General features: G+C 40.5%; 1 protein-coding gene across 2 annotated transcripts in view; it reads right to left on the reverse strand.

Moving 5' to 3' along the window:
* The window catches only part of atrn (attractin), a 126,729-nt gene that overhangs the window by 24,575 nt on the left and 85,712 nt on the right, over window positions 1–16,442 (reverse strand). The window contains exon 27 of one of the 2 annotated variants that reach the window (XM_031742052.2): window positions 5,895–6,398. The exons of the other annotated variant lie outside the window; for it this stretch is intronic. Coding sequence (XP_031597912.2) covers window positions 6,375–6,398 — 24 coding nt within the window. The 3' untranslated portion in view covers window positions 5,895–6,374. Of the gene's footprint in view, window positions 1–5,894; window positions 6,399–16,442 lie in introns of those variants that run through there. 2 annotated transcript variants of the gene reach the window in all.

Here is a 16,442-nt window from a genome sequence, read left to right on the forward strand (position 1 = left end):
CACGAACACACCAGATGGTGAGAACGTGCTTTTTCAGAAGTACTCTGTGAAATGACTGCAGACGGTTTCATCTCATCTGATAGACACAACCTAACAGTTACCTGGATCCTGCCTTCATGAATGACTCATCGTTTTCCTTTTTTCCTCACATTTCCCAACTACCCACACGGTCATTCACGTTTTATGAATCGACAGTGTTGGCGCAGCTCGTTTATCATACAAGTTATCAAACAGCTTTGTTAAGGGAGCTTAAAAATAGTTCTGGCAACAGGAAGTTTGCATATTAGCAAATTAGTAAAAACATTAAACTGCTTAACAAAAGGCGGTAATAAAAGGACGTTTTGTGGAGGAGGTACAGCATCGAGGAGGGCGGGTTTATAAAAAGCTTGCAGATCAAACAGAAAGAAACCAGAAACAATCATGACAAGCTAAACTGCAAGCAGATCCTATAAATAGAAATGGTGCGCCGTATGATCGTAGACTGACGCCCATAAAGTATGAATGAAACCAAACACAAAAGCAGATAGTTGCCTCGTTACCATGAACACAAATAAAAAGAACAGGCTTAAGCATCTGATGTGCCCAGTCTTAGTTTCCCCCACTCTTCACTGCCACTGCAGCAGCCACAGCGCAAGAACAAATGAGAACGCAAACGAGCAACTCATTGTGCTGAGTCGCGATTTGTCATGATTAGATATCCCGCTGTGTGAAACATCTGAGAGCCAAAATATGTAGCCTTTGTGGGTGTGATGAATGGCGGGCTCCATGGCGACGCAACGTGCAGAGAGGTGGGGAATTTTTCACATTTCACCACACAGGGTAGGCGTGTTACAGGTGCACATGCCTGTGCACATTATGAGCAGTGACAGGCAGATTCACCTTTGTTTTCTTGCTTCCTTTTTTTGGCAAAAACAATTATTAAATCATGTACACAACATTAGGTAAGCGTTTTTAATGCAGCTGATTAGTGTATACGCACAATAATGTCATGGCTCTTGTAACCTGCTGTGATACTGTAACAAGAATAAAAAATTTAAGGTAAGAAAACATTCTGAATTTGGTAAATAGATCAAATTTCTACAAAAAATAAAATGCTAAATCAAAATGCAAATACTTTAACTGTAACACTGACACACAGTGACAGCTCATCTGTCTAAGATGTTAAAAAAAAAGAAAAATTATAATTTTCTATTAGATTCTCATTTATCCTGTCCCCATGCTGGGGTTCATTTATTAGCAAAAAAGGGAATATTAAAATCACTTCTGCTGTTGTGTTTGGAGACTCATCCTACTTCAGTGTGAAGCTGCAGGTATTAAATATACTTGCAAGGAATGACTACAAAACAGCTGACGGCAATACTCGCTTCAGCTCCTGACCGCTTTTTATCAGACCTGGATTATATTCACTGTGGACATCTCAGTGTGCAATAGATGTAAAACTGTGCAGCGCAGGAAAATAAACAAACACAAAAACTACTTTGTCCTGTGTAGAAAACGTGAGTTTAGCCTATAAGTGTATGTTGGTCAAGCAACTAGAGCAGAGATGGAAGATGATTATAGATTAAACAGGTGAGCAGCTGTTTCAGCTGCTGGGAGTTGTGATAGGCTCCGCCCCCCGCAACTCTGAACTGGATAGGCGGTTCTGAAAATGGACGGATGGGGACGCATTTTGACGGTTGCACCACTTCAATCGCTCATCTGCTCGTTGTGACGGCGTTTTGGGGTGAGCGAGGGTCACACAGCTTCTTTACTCGTACGCGATGCTTTCTGAAGTGCAGATAATATTTAGAGGTATTTCCTGACAGCTGCATAAGTCCAGCCAGAAATTTTGTCTTCGAAATGGGAACATTTTAGGTTTAATTAGAATGAATTGAAGAGAATGTGATCCCATTTTTGGCGACAAATCAGTGAGCAATGGAAAAAATTACCTAAAACAATGAGAGAGAGCCTATTAAGGAGTGAATGACACTCATGATAACCATGTATTATTGTTAACAGAGCCAACTGTGTGCCAATTAGCCATTTAAATTAGTGTGTGTGTGGTTGTTTGTTTGTTTTTGTGATTGTTGTTCTTGAGATTAAGAAACTCTTTAGTGAGAGTGTCTTCTGGCTAACATAGAAAGCATTATCCAACAGTGTTCTGTCAATGGTGGGAGAAACCAGAGCTCCTTGTGTCATCAAACCTCGGCAAACCCCACAAATAGAAAAAAAAATCGATTATATTATACACTACGGTCATAATCGATGATGTCGACCATAAAAATTAGTCAATGCGTCTGTGACGGGGTGTGGTCTGTGGCTCTGCTGAAGCGGAGGGGTGGTGCAGCGGGCTTAAGGGGCAGTGCAGGCTGATGGGGCAGGTGGAGATGATTGTGCTAACGAGGTCTCCTTCCTTTTAGTGACCTGAGATGAGAGAGCTTGGAATGTGCAGCTGCAAAGCTGACTGCCTGGAAAAGAAATGTTGCCAAACCACAAAGAAACATTTTTGTGTGTGAAATAAAAATGAAAAACAGTCACCTGAAAGCTGTGTGGGGTCCACAGTGTCATATTCCAATACACTTATATCGTTGATTAGTCAACTATCACAATAATGGTTAGTTGCAGCCATACTATGCACTCACTGGCCACTTTATTTGTTCTTGTTAATGCAAATGTCTAATAAACCAGTCACACGGCATTGACTCACAACATTTTGGCATGACCTGAAGAAGGAGCTGCTGACCGTCTTCTACCGCTGCTCCATTGAAAGTGTGCTGACATATTGCATCAGTGTGTGGTTCTCCAGCTGCACCGCAGCACACAGAAAGGCACTCCAGAGGGTCATCAACATGGCCCAAAAAATCATTGGACATCCTCTTCCCTCCCTGAAGGACCTGTACAGCACTCGCTGTCTCAAGAGGGCACACAGCATCCTACGGGACTGCACACACCCAGGACACCGGTGTTTAAGCTGCTGCCGTCTGGCAGGAGGTTCAGGCTGCTGAGGTCCCGAACGAATAGACTCAAGGACAGCTTTTACAACAGGGCAATAGCCCTAGTCAATGCAAATAGCTAAACTTGACTGGCTACCTACCTGGACTTACCGTTAACAACGGTAAAAAAACAGTAATAATAATAATAATATTTATATTTATAACAAGGTGCAATAATAATTAATGTGCAATAATAACAGTAATACAAATACACTTCTTCTTCTTCTTCTTTTTAACTAAGTTATTATACTGTGTTGTGTTGTTTGTGTTGCGTTGTGATGTGTCGTATCGTGTCATGTTGTGTTGTGTTACATGGTTGGTTGTTGCCGACGTAGGACAGTTTTCCAATTTCATTGTACTAGTGTACTATGTATGACTGTGCAATGACAATAAAGAGTTATCTTATCTTATCTTATCTTATCTTATCTTATCTTATATACTGTAGACATGGTAAAGACAACCTGCTCAAGTTCAAATTAGGCATCAGAACAGGGAAGAAAGATGATAAACGTGACTTTGAACGTGGCGTGTTTGTTGGTGCAACACAGTCCGCTCCAAATATTTCAGAAAGTGCTGATCTGCTGGGATTTTCCCCACACCACCATCTTTAGGGTTTGCAGAGCACGGTCCAAAAAGAGAAAATATCTAGTGAGCGGCAGTGAAAATGCCTTGTTGATACAAGAAGTCAAGGGAGAATGGTCAGACTGCTTAAAGCTGATAAGGCAGCAGTAACTCAAATAACCACTGGATATAACAGAGTTATGCAGACCAGCATCCCTGAACGCACAACAAGAGAAACCTTGAAGCAGATGGGTCCACACCAGGTGCCATTTGTGTCAGCTAAGAACACCTTCAGGATATGGTGAATCATGGACGTGCAGCTGACAAATCTGCAGTAACTATTTGATGCCATCATGTGAATATGGACCAAAATCTCTGAGGAATGTTCCCAGCAATTTGTTGAATCTGGGCCATGAAGCATGAAGGGAGTTCTGAAGGCAAAAGGGTTCTAGCATGGTACTAGCAAGGTGTGCCTAAGAGAGTGGCTAATGAGTGTGGATCAACTACTTAAAGCTAATCAAACATGGCCAAGTTAAAAATTGAATACCCCCCCTGCTCTCTCACATTTTAAGTAGTTCATACTGATGCAACTGGCTGAACCAGGCAGCAACATCATAGTCTGGATCTGCGTAGTAAACAGCATGCGGAGAAAGTGAGAATCTGCATGCAGACAACATCCTTTTTCATAAGCACAGCACACCTTGAACAGCACAAAGCAGCAGAATTGATTTACTGGATAAAAAGCAGATGGAGGAGCATCTGAATGTTGTGGTAAACAAACTTTATAGATTCAGTCCACCTCCCTCAACCGACCTGCAAACACCCTGCTCTCATGTCTAAGATGCAGGTAACCTTTGTTTAAAAATTGACATTTAGCTCAAATTATGTGGTTTTATTATTATATTCACAATTAGAATTTTCTATTGTACGCCTGGGAACTATGCACAATTTATGGGCCTCACTAGTGAGCAATGAGCTGCTGCAACTCAAAGGTTTTTTTATCTAAATTTGACAATGACAGCAGGGACAAAAGGCTCGTGTTCAAGGACAATCAGATTTCTACAAGTTTAATCAGTCCAGATTTAAAGCACATTTTGTTGGAAATTAGAATAAAAAAATTCTCCTTTAGAAATAGACTATTAAAGCTTAGTTAGGGTTTAAGAGGGCAGTCTGTATGACCAGTTTTTGTCAAAACAAAAGTATTCACCAATTCATCATCTGAAATATTCAGGGTTTTTTTTTTTTTTTAATCTTTTAAATGAACGAGCTTTAATTATGTTTTGACATGATGAAAGTAATATTCAGTCTTCACAACTTTGCTTTGTATTTGCACTTGTTTTGCTAATGACTAACAAAGAGTTGATCTGTGAGCTGCTAGAATTGTGATTCTGAGTTCATTACTGTCATCAAGCTCAAATGATGACCAAAAAGTAGTACTGTCATTTTATACAGACCCTTAATGGACTATTGGCATAATTTTGTTCTTCCAAATTTTGTGTCTTTTGTGTCATCTTCCATTGCTCCCTTAGCCTGGCTCTGCCGGAGGCTTCTTCCTGTTAAAAGGGAGTTTTTCCTTCCCACTGTTGCAAAGTGTTTGCTCATAGCTAGGAGTTTTCTCTCCATTAGGTAACTAGGTAACTATTAGGCAACTATTGTTGTGATTTGGAGCTATATAAATAAAACTGAATCTAATTACATTTGATGCATTTTTTAAAACTTATTCATTTTGGTCCTCCACCTAAATCTATTTTCTCTGACCTCTGAAGAGTTTCCCCTTTTTTTTGTTGGGGTTTTTTTGATTGTTTTCTGTCCATGCCCCCGTCTCTAACCTATAATCAGGTTAAGCAGAAAGCAGAATATGTAAAATAACCATCCAGGAAGGAGTCCTATAGAAGTTATAATTTGCAGAAATCTTATTATGTGCTGCGAGTAGGCAGCCGCTGTACAGCAAACACTCAGCACTCCAAAGATAACCAGACGCCAGAGGAGTTACAGTGCAAGTCGCTTACTTCTTAAATTGGCTCTTAGTTTTCTGCAGGGCAGTTAGTGTGTGTGTGTGGATGGGAGCAATATCTGACTATGGCAGAGCAAACTATGCATATATAAACCTAGTTATAAGATGAGTGCACAGAGGTGGGCACGCACAGGCATGCATGCAGACAGGTTGGAGATACGTGCACATGACCACTCATGTATGTGTGTGTATTTTCTCAGCTGCAAATGAATTATCTCAAGCACACAGAGGGAATTTCATTCCAAAGTCACAACTGAGTAAAGCAACAGGCACTAGGATGAGTGTAAGACCTGCATGTACTGAAACAATTATTCATCAGCTGGTCACCAACAATTCACTTTACAAGATGCATGTCAGTTATTATTAATCATTTACTAAGCAAGGAGCAATAACTAAACAGTTATTGTTTAGAGTTCAAGTAAGTAAGTAGGAGTAAACAATCTCAAGGTACAACATTAACTCAGAAGAGAGTATTTTCCAGCCAAAATCAATATTCTAGTGATTAAACATATGCAGAATTGTACAAAACCTCCAACCACCCCTCATTTCTATATATTTTGCTAGTAAATGGTAAATGCTTGCAGCTATAATGCAAAAATATATTCTGTATAATTCTAACAAGCTTGAAAATCAACATTTCTTATGACCACTTTTATTCTCAACACGGCCTGAAAGAGTTCAGGCCGTGTTGAGCTGTGTTTATGATTTCTTTAAGTAGTCTTCAGTAATACAGTAGTTCTCCAGGCTTCTTGAACGACAGTCAAAGCTCCTCCTTGGATGTTGGCTGTCATTTGTTCCATTCACTGTCAAGGTGATCCCACACTCCCTCAATAATGTTGAGGTCCAGGCGACTGCAACAATTAACAATTATGATTAGAAACAAAAGATTCAAACCTAGATTCCCCACTCCATAAGACTTGCTTCCACTGATTTTCAGCATATTTCTTGTCTTATTTGGTATACCTCAGCCTTTTCTCCCTGTTTCCCTTCATTACAAATGGCTTCTTGACAGCCACCCTTCCAAAAACAATGTCTGATGAGGCTTCAGCTTCAAACACATCTCTCGGGTCCTGTGTCAGATCTTTTCCTATTTCTTAAGGATATGGCTTTCATGTATTTTTCATCTGCTGTAGATCGTTTTTGGCCTACTACTTCTTCTTTTGTCCCTCACAGGTCCAGTTTCCCCATTATTTGCACATCATGCCAAATTTAAAAAAGTACTATATTATCCCTCTCAAATACTGTTATCTGTGGCATTTTCTATAGAATCAGCAAAAGAAATGGGACCGATGTATATGATTTTGCAAAAAGCTGTTAGTAGCAAAGCTCTGAAAGACTTTCAGAAGCCTGAAGAACTATTGCTCAAGACTACAAGAGTCTGGTGTCTTTAAAACAAAGTATAGATTTTTTCCATAGTACTGTAGTTACTTTACCCTCCGTTTCTATCAATGATTCTATCCAGCAAGGGAATTTATGTCCAATATTCACTTTCTTTTAGCCATCTTTTGATGAGATGTGTGGCCTTTTAGGTGCTCCCACTAACCCCACTCTCTAGTTGCCAGGTTTGTTTCCTTCTCTGTACTCCTCTTGTAATATATTGTGGATGTTTTTTTTTTCTTTTTCTGAAAGCTAACTACCTGCTACAGCTAGAAGCACCACTAATAAGAGGCATGAGAGTGAGCTAAAAGACTAAATTAGCAGGCTAATGAATTGAAAAGACACAAACACTTCTTAAAGCTAAGGGAAACCAATGAAATGGGCTATAATTGCATTTGGATTCCAGTGAGCAAAACCCTTTTCACACTGCACAGACACTTGAACAGTTGTTCGCATGCAAATAGTGAGAAGTTTTTAAAATAATCTGTTGGCTGACCAATATTGTTAAAAGATGGTAATTGCATCTCTGGAACAAAACTGTCAATTCAGAAACACTTGTATTTGCTCGATCACACACACGCGGAAACTATCTGAGGGAATTGTGTTTGAGCATTTTCAAAGTGAGCAGTACTGTGCCAAAGAGATTGAGTGCGTCAGCAGAGCATGCATATATGGGAGGGAGGGGGCAACGGGAAAAAAAATAAAAGGAGGATGTGGGAGAGGAATAGAAAGAGGGAAATTAGACTAAAAAGAAATTTTAAGCCTGTTGGTGAAGCAGAAGTGAAGTGAACATAGAGGAGGAGGGAGGTGAAGTGAGGTGAGAACGAAAGACAAAGGTGTACAAAGTGTTTGCCCCTGGGAAGAGATGGAGGGGATGGAGTGTTAGATCGCTCGAGTGCAGAGAACGTACACACAGGCACACACACTGTGTACAATCACAGATGCACATACAGTACACATGCCGCACCACACTGTAGAGCACTACACCAAACCGTTTATTTATTGATGCGTCTGTTTAAAAAAAGAAGAAGAAGAAAAAGCGCAGTTACAGAGAGAGTTCTCAATCATCCTTCGGAATCACTGAAGGAAAACTGCAGTGAGCGGCATGCAGGGGAGGGGAGGGAGAGCGAAGAAGAGGAGGGAGGAAGGAACGTAGAAAGCGGGCAGGGGGATTTCTTTAGCAACGCAGGAATGTTAGCTACTTGCTGCTTCTCTCTCTCGCTTCATCGTTCCATCTCTCCGGTGGTGAGGTGGGGGGTAGAAGATGCACGCTGTGAATACTGACATGGGAGAAGGCTTTGATCCCCCCCTCCCTCCCTCTGTACATCTTTCTCTCTTTTCTTTTCCCCCGCTACCCAACTCTTCCTTGTTCCTCACTCCTGGCCTCCCACTGTCCATGTTCTTCTCCTCTTGGTCCATCGCATCCAAATAATCCTAAGTTAGTGTTTGCTCGGTATACTGTTAAAGACTGCACTGCTTCATACAGCGTGCACCATCAAAAAGGAACAGCCTTTCAAATTTAGAAAAAGAAAAGAAAAAAGGAAACTGAACAGACACCTGAGATATGAAATGGAAAGATGAAGTTAATGTGTTGGAAGCATTGGAAACCTTCAAAAGAATCAAAGGGCTGAGATTCACTGAAAGAGCATTTAACCAATCGATAAAGGAACCACACACACACACACACACACACACACACTAGATCTGTTTGAAACAGCTCATGTGAACTCTCATGGTGAGGTGCTGAAACCAAACCAAAATCACAAAAATGTGTTTAACTGCAAAACACTGACTACTGCGAAGAAAGGGGGACAGCATTTGATACGAGTCTGCAATAAATAAAGCTCTAAGCCAAGTTTACTTATCAAAATGCATTCAGTCACGTGCAAAAGTCTTGAGCCACACACCATTTCTTTTTTTTTTTATTTTCCATCTATGGAGCTAGACTTTGTTGTAATTTATTTTAAAGCCGTCTTTCAAAGTTTTGCCCTGGACACTGGCTACTTTTTCACTCATTTTCCCCTCTGTCCTCGTACCTGACCATTTTCAGAGGAATACTGACCTATGAATTGTTCAAGTATAAAGTGCACCTAGCTCGAGGTTTGAACCAACACTGTGTCTAGATGTAACTCATAAATAAACCAATTTTTTAGGTACTTTCTTCCTAACGATGCAGCCTGTTGCAGAAAAACACATACAAATCAACAAGGTGTTTTCCAAAGAGCTTATTTGTTGTCAATTTGTTGTGGTGTGCAGTGTCTCCTTATAAAAATTTGAGGAAACCATACTGCTAGGGGACAAAAGAATAAGTAGCAGACCTAAAACAAAAACAATGTACAGCAGATGAACTGTGGTCCTTCAGTTAATCCATTTACTGTTTACTGAAGCCTCAACAGAAGTGGTCTCAGTGGAACATTAGCTGTCATGAAGCCATTGTTAATGAAGGGAAACACCGAGAATTACACAACTGGACTGAAAATCAGTGGCAACAGGTTTTATTCAGTGATGAATCCAAATTTGACATTTTTGTATCAAATCGTTGTCAGTGGTGTGGTTCTAAATATTTTTTGATCTGTATATAAGCAGAGGATTGGCAGTTCTGGGAACATAGTATATCAAGGTGGCTGAGTAACAACGGGCCCAGCTCCAGCATGCCTCCGTTCTTTTTCCATATTAGATTTGACCAGTAAACAACCAAATCAATAAAGCCAAGTACACCATTTAAAACATCACGACTTGTTTTCTCTGGCCAATCTCTTCGCAACTTGGCTGGCACTAAATGGGAACTTGTCTGGATTTTAGCGTGGAATATTAGATTTGATTATGTATTAGGATTTGTTTTACGCTGTACCGTTAACTCTGTTCTTAACTGTTTGCAAGCAGAGCAGCCAATTGGCCAGATTATAACAGGTTTCGTTCAAATGTAAGCAAATGTTTAATCGTAGCTAATATTTAACCTATGAGAGGCTAGCGTCTGTGGTCAGCATAAGCAGCTAAAGCATCTTTAAAAAAAAAAAATAGTATTATAATGTCGAAATGCTGCACTGCGCAGGGTTAAATTGTCAGGGAAATTAAATCATTTTATTTGTAGCACTTTCAGCTCAGAGGACAAAGTACTTTGAGCAGACATAAATAAAAACTACCAATATAAATGAACAACACAATAATAGCCTAACACGTGACTAAAAGCCTACCAAAACACCATATGGCTGGAAAAAGCAATCTGATTAGCTTCACTACATCACATCATCTGACAGCTATGGCACACACAACAACGCATTGAAGGAACAGGGGAAGCAGTCGGTGTGCAGAAGTGACTTTCAGGGAAAGAATGGGAATAGTGGCATAGACAGCATACGCACGGAAACAGGTGAGCAGAGATTTCCCAATATAGAAACAGAAACAGGACGTGTCATGTTAGGAAATTATACCTTAATACAGATGCAGCAAGCTCTGTGCAAAGATGTGCTGTAGAGAGGGAGAGCATCCGAGGTGAGGCACAGCTCTGTGTTTAATGAACATCCTTACTTCAGAATCCACAGTACGTATTAAAGTTGCTGACTTTAGGATGACTAGAGTAAACCGAGGTGCCTTGGAGGTTAAAACAAAGACTGCACAAAGATGGAGGAGCTGAGACAGATGCAGGAGGAAGAAACAGATAAAAGTAAAGAAAGCAAAGACAGCCTGTAATAAGATGAAACAGAATTTAAAAAGTGCAGGAGCGGCACTTTGACAGAGGTTCTGGGCTTGTACCAGTGCCATGATGGATGGCTGAGGGGTGGGAGGGGGCGCTAGATGTTACTAGATCAAATGGGGGTCACCCACAGTGTAGTAGGGTTGGGATGCTAAGACAGCCTGTATATTGTGAGCAATAAGACACTGGCACTGATCCAAACTCTAATTATACGCACCATCTCTGCAGAATTAAGATTAGGAGGATTTAGAAGTGTCTCGGGAACACTGACAGACAAAAAAGCCTCGTGTTCACACGAACAGTCAGATTTCCTACATACGCAGAAAATGAAAATGACATGAGGGCAAAATCTGCACTGCACAGAATACACTGCTGAAATACAATTCAGCCAACCCACACACTGATCTGGTATTCATTCGCTTGCACCCGAACACTGTAGAAACAAACCTTATCTGTTCACGAATGCAGAATATGCCCCCGGACTCATGCAGGACTTGTACAAACACACAAATGTATTATTAGTACTCTTTCACTTCTGCACACACACTCTATCATTTGCATGCTAGTGATTTTCCTTTTAAAAACCAAAGCTAATATTTGCTTTGGAGTTGGCACGGACAGCTAAAGCAGGAGTCTTCTAACACTGTTGCAGAGATAGCTGGCTGCCAGCGCTGCAGCTCTGCTCTTGATTCTTTTTCATCACATTTTGATGAATCCGCATCCTGTCAAGTGCAAAGAAAGTCTTAGATTGACTATGTGGAGGATACACATTAACGAGACCTTTCCTTTAAGGGGGAGGCATGTTTTCCTAAATATTCTCATAATCCTCTTTGAGTGACCGTGACTCATCCTTACCCTCTCTCACCCTCATCTTTCTCTCCACCTCTCACTTCAGGATTGATCACCTCTGAAGTAGGCCTTTTGTTCTGTGCGGTGGTGCAGCGAACATTGACCTCAGGAGAGAAAAGGAGATGGAAGACATCTCTCAAAGAATCTTAAAGCATCTCTCTAGTTAATCTACAGGGGCCTTGCAGTGCTTTAAGGAAGAGCACAGTTGATGTTGCTGCCTCAGTACTCACAAAACAGATTTTCCCTACATGTCCGCTTGCCCCCGGTTCGCTGCATCATAATGTGCAGTCAAAATAATGTCAATTACTTGTTGAAAACGTTATGAAGTATGCGCCAAGAAGCACTCTCTGAGACTGGAAAATTGAGAGAATTGAGAAAAAAGGTGCAGAGATCTGTAGTTCATCAAATGGTCAGCGGAGGCTGGCTCTGAAAGTGAGTCAATCTGCATAGACTCTCGTGTCAAACATAGAAGAGAAATCATTTTTATTTTACATCTTTGTGAAGAAACAGTTCCACATACAAAATCCCAAAAGGAGTAAAACTTTAGAAAACCATCTTTGGAGATAAAAAAAAACCCAGTAAAACTATAAAATTAAATTAGTATTTTAATGCATTTTAAGTACCCTATAACAACCATGGACGGGCTCTCTCCATTTCGCCCGCAATGGACTGCTGGCACGATACGGAGGTCAGTTATTGAGGAAAACCCAAATGTCTGTGTCAGTAAGAGCTGCTGATTTTGCTACTGTTAGCTGCTGTTAGCGGTAAGTGGGGCCAACATTGTCAGACTCTGGCAATTATGCTAGCTGACATGACGTTAGCTTGGGACTAGCTGCGGGTGTTGCTATTATTGGCTCATTGTCAGCTTTTCAGAGACAGAAGGGTCACATGTCTGGTCTGTTAATAATAAGTAACTGTGGAATAAATAAGCACGAGAGGAGACCAATGAAAAAGAGAAAGAGGTGATGAAAATCTATCATATACAGATTAAGCTAACTTAAAGCTAATTTATGATTTACATATCAATAGTTTCAAAGTATTGAATGGATTTCTCCTCTATTATGAAATTATTGGGAAACTGGAGCATTGTAATCAAATTCTATTGGGCTATAGAGGGTTAAACATCAAAGTAATTTATATGAGTGCCTTTTTAATCAACCAAGCTAGCATTAGCTTAAAAGTCTCCAGTCACATTCAAATATGGTCATACCTGGTTTAAATAAGGGGGAAAAAAGCTGATAAAAGCAAAAAGACAGATTGAAGGCAATGAAACCATCCAATGATGTCTCAATGGCTCAGGCCAGCTATTACATACAGCATATGTTTGTAACAGTTTACAACTTGAGGTCCATAAAAATAACAATGGTTTCCTATCGTTTCATTTTAAACCTGCTGCAGGCAGCTGGATTCAAACTTGTTTCTGTGAAGAGTTTATAACTTGTATGGTATAAAATTCATTATCAGTAGTTTCAAGTTAGTCTTCTCATTAGATTATCAGGGGCAGCTCTGCAGTGCTTTCTCTGAACAGTTATTCCATATTTAGAGGTGAATCAAACAACACTGTTCAGTTATGTATAGGCAGCGAGCCTTGAATGTGAGCTGTGAAACAAGCAGAACATTAGATGGCACTTGCAGGGGTAGGAATGAGCATAATATATATCTATGTATGCAAATTGAAAGTATTAGGATTTATAACAAATGTTTGGGGTGAAAAAAGGACACGTGGATGCTAAAAGCTGTATGTGTGATAATGTTTGTGCAGAGTTTCATTCAAATAGGGCCGCCCGTTAAGGAGGAGATTGGGTACAGGACATATATACATGCATATGCTGCATTCGTTATAGTATGATGCTATTTATCATAGCCTAATTCCTTTTGATTTTAAATGTTTATGTTGTCTCACAAACCTAGAACAGCACTGCTTTTCAAAAAGCAGTTTCCAGAGTTTTCATTTATGTCTGGAGACATTTTTGTATTTGCTGGTAAATGACTGTAATTAACATAACTCAGTATTACAGCTTTAACCCATTAGGAGAATAGCCTGAGACTTTTACATCATCTGCTCATGGAGAAACACAAGGCCGTACGGCAGCAGAGAGGGAAAACGTGGTTCGGGAGCCGGGGGTGGGGGCTCTCAGCTAAGAAGCTGCTAGAGGCAGCTCTGAAGAATGCCGCCTGGGGTACTGGCAACGTGCGAGACGAAAGAAGAGAACGAGTAAGTGTGAAGAATGGTGGCATGAGAGCGGTCGGGCTGAGCAGACAGTGTGCCAGTTGGGGTCACCTTGAGCAATCCATCTCCCCACCTCCAGCAGGGATGCAGACTGCAGGAGCGGGGAGGACTGAACAGGTTCCCCCCCCTTAATAGCATTCTGCAGAGAGTGAGACAAGGCAATGCCTTCTCCCTCTCTGAACTTGTCCGGCGTGGATATGGCCACAGCTGAATTGCTGGAAGGTGAGATAACCGGACATCCTTGACAGCTGAGACAAACAACGCGAGACAATACTAGCCGAGACAAACAACACAATTCTGTCAACACTGTAGCTGAAATGAGCTTTCATTCTGTAAAAAAGGGAAAAGGTGACACTTTGGCTTCTTTGTCTTCACAAGACTATGTTTGCTACATAAAGGAAAAGAAGGGAAATCGAGCCTTTTATTTCTTTTGTTTTTTTCTGTTAGTAGTCAACGGTGAGCAGACAAATACTCTTACAACAGAAAGAGCTATTAAACTAAAGTAGATTTATCACCTACGCAATCCTTAATGTTTCAGGAGCACGACACTCTCCCCGGAGAATCACGTGGCAATCTGCTATGATGTCAGTTGTTCACTCTACATGTGTTTCTGTTTTTTCAGAGACACGAGGAAGTAGCATGAGGAGAGACAATTTTTTCCTTGCGTGCATGGGGGCATTTTTAACCCAAAGGATTGTTACAGTAGTCGTATGAATGCGCCCTGTATTTCCTAAAGCCGAGATGCACTTCTGGAGCACAATCCCAGAACATTTCACTCTACCACAGAGCCATAACAATGACCATGGCCTCAAAAGTCTGCCTTCAAGGGCACAATTATTCTTACTGAGAGCAAGCATGGTTGAATCCATTTTCAAGGGTACACAAAAGTAACACTAATCTACCTCTGTGTTCAAACAACGTAACAGACTTTCTTTCATCGAGAACACAGTGATTGACATGGAGGCCTTTCGCTCCTTTATTGTTTAAGTCACAAAGCTTATGCTGTTTGGAGTCTCCACAAATTACACAGAAATGATTCTACACTAAGCTACCCGAGCAGAAATCTTTAATCTTCAACCTGCCACTGACAAAAAAGTTCAGGTGGTCAAGTTTACACTGCAAATCTGCATTTGCAAAGAGCTATTCGGGTCAGCCACTATTCACTCCATCAGCCTTTGGAATTGCCTAATGCATTAATCTGAAAGTATGAATTTCATTACCTATAAAATACCAGTTAGCACCATAGTGAGCGGGTAGTAGCTGGAGACCAGCATGACAATAAAAACACGTTCAAGCCAAAATAATAAATAAAGTCATTTCAACTTGACTTCTTTTTATCCATTCTCCTTTATCTCTGTCATAATTTGGTTCCCAAACCCTCTGCTTTTAATTTCAGTTACTGCCACATGAAGAGAGGAATCCAAATTACAAACTGAAAAGTCTTTGTTGGTTAAACATTACCAGTGGATCTTTTCCAAAGCACTGCAGGTGATCTGTACTGGAGGTTCCACCATTTAAACTACTGATCAGGCTAATTAAACACTTTAAACATTATTGACCAAGTCAGTGGATTACAGGAGTGATGCAGATGTTGAGCTGTGGATGTGCTGCTAATTCCTCCTCCTGATCCTTGCAGGAGGAGGTGGGGAGGGGGATGGGGGTAACAGATGCAAGTTTGCTGGATTTGAAAGTTCTGATCCAAGTTGAACTCAAATTGCTTCATTTTTACTGAGTGTCTGGGCTGATGATAAAAAAAACTGAGCTGATTATTAAACATCTCTGCTTTTCCCCAGGCTATGTTAGTCCTACACTAATAATGTTTAGCTGGATCAAACTCCACTTATGCTGAAGCCAAGCAACACTGCCACACTGCCAGCAACACAAAAACATCTTCTTACAACTTGGGAGCGTTTATCATTCCAAAATTCTCACCACAGACCTGTTTTTATATTACAATAAACTGCAATGTAGCTGGTGGCCTGTAGCCTGGCTATATGTCAAAGGGTTAAACCAGATGTACAGATGCCGTATGCTGCATCTTATTCAACAGATTTCAGCTCAGTTTTCAATGAGAGAAAGCCTTCACTTTAACAATAAACAGCAACATCAGCATTAGAAATGAATATTCTTGCAGAAGCGGAACAAGATAAGAGGCTGTTCACCCTAAACCGCTAACCTTTTGCACAGGTGCCACAAAACAATAATGAGCTGAGCACAATTACTGAGAGCAGGTAGCCCAGGGTGTCTCAATAATCTCCTGCTCAGCATAACCAAAACATGTGCCCCAAACGAAATGTGAACCCATAACTTTGACAGATTGATTCAAATTTCTTGGAAAGAATATGAGCAACACACAGAAAAGTAATATTTATGGAGCCAATTTCCTGCCAAAAATGAAAGAAAACATGTTTTCCAAATGCCCCATGATTCATTATCAAACTGTGCAAAACATCACTAACAAATTAATGCATTTAGTTTTGCACATACAAAACGCACCTATTAAGAATAATAGAACAACAATGCTTCATAAAGGAATACAGAATTTATAAAATAAACTGTATTTTTTAAAGAGGAAAAAAGTGTGACTTTGTGCACAACCAGTCTGCTGTGAAGGTCCCAAGAAGAGCAGACATTAAACACTCAAACATAGATATTGTCTAGTCTGTCAGCATTAGCAGTGAATGATAGTGACGGACAAATGGAAAATTAACAAAATAAACAAGAACGCCCGCTCATGTTGATGTT

This window comes from Oreochromis aureus, linkage group 19, assembly GCF_013358895.1.
Source record: "Oreochromis aureus strain Israel breed Guangdong linkage group 19, ZZ_aureus, whole genome shotgun sequence".
Taxonomy (NCBI): Eukaryota; Metazoa; Chordata; class Actinopteri; order Cichliformes; family Cichlidae; genus Oreochromis; species Oreochromis aureus.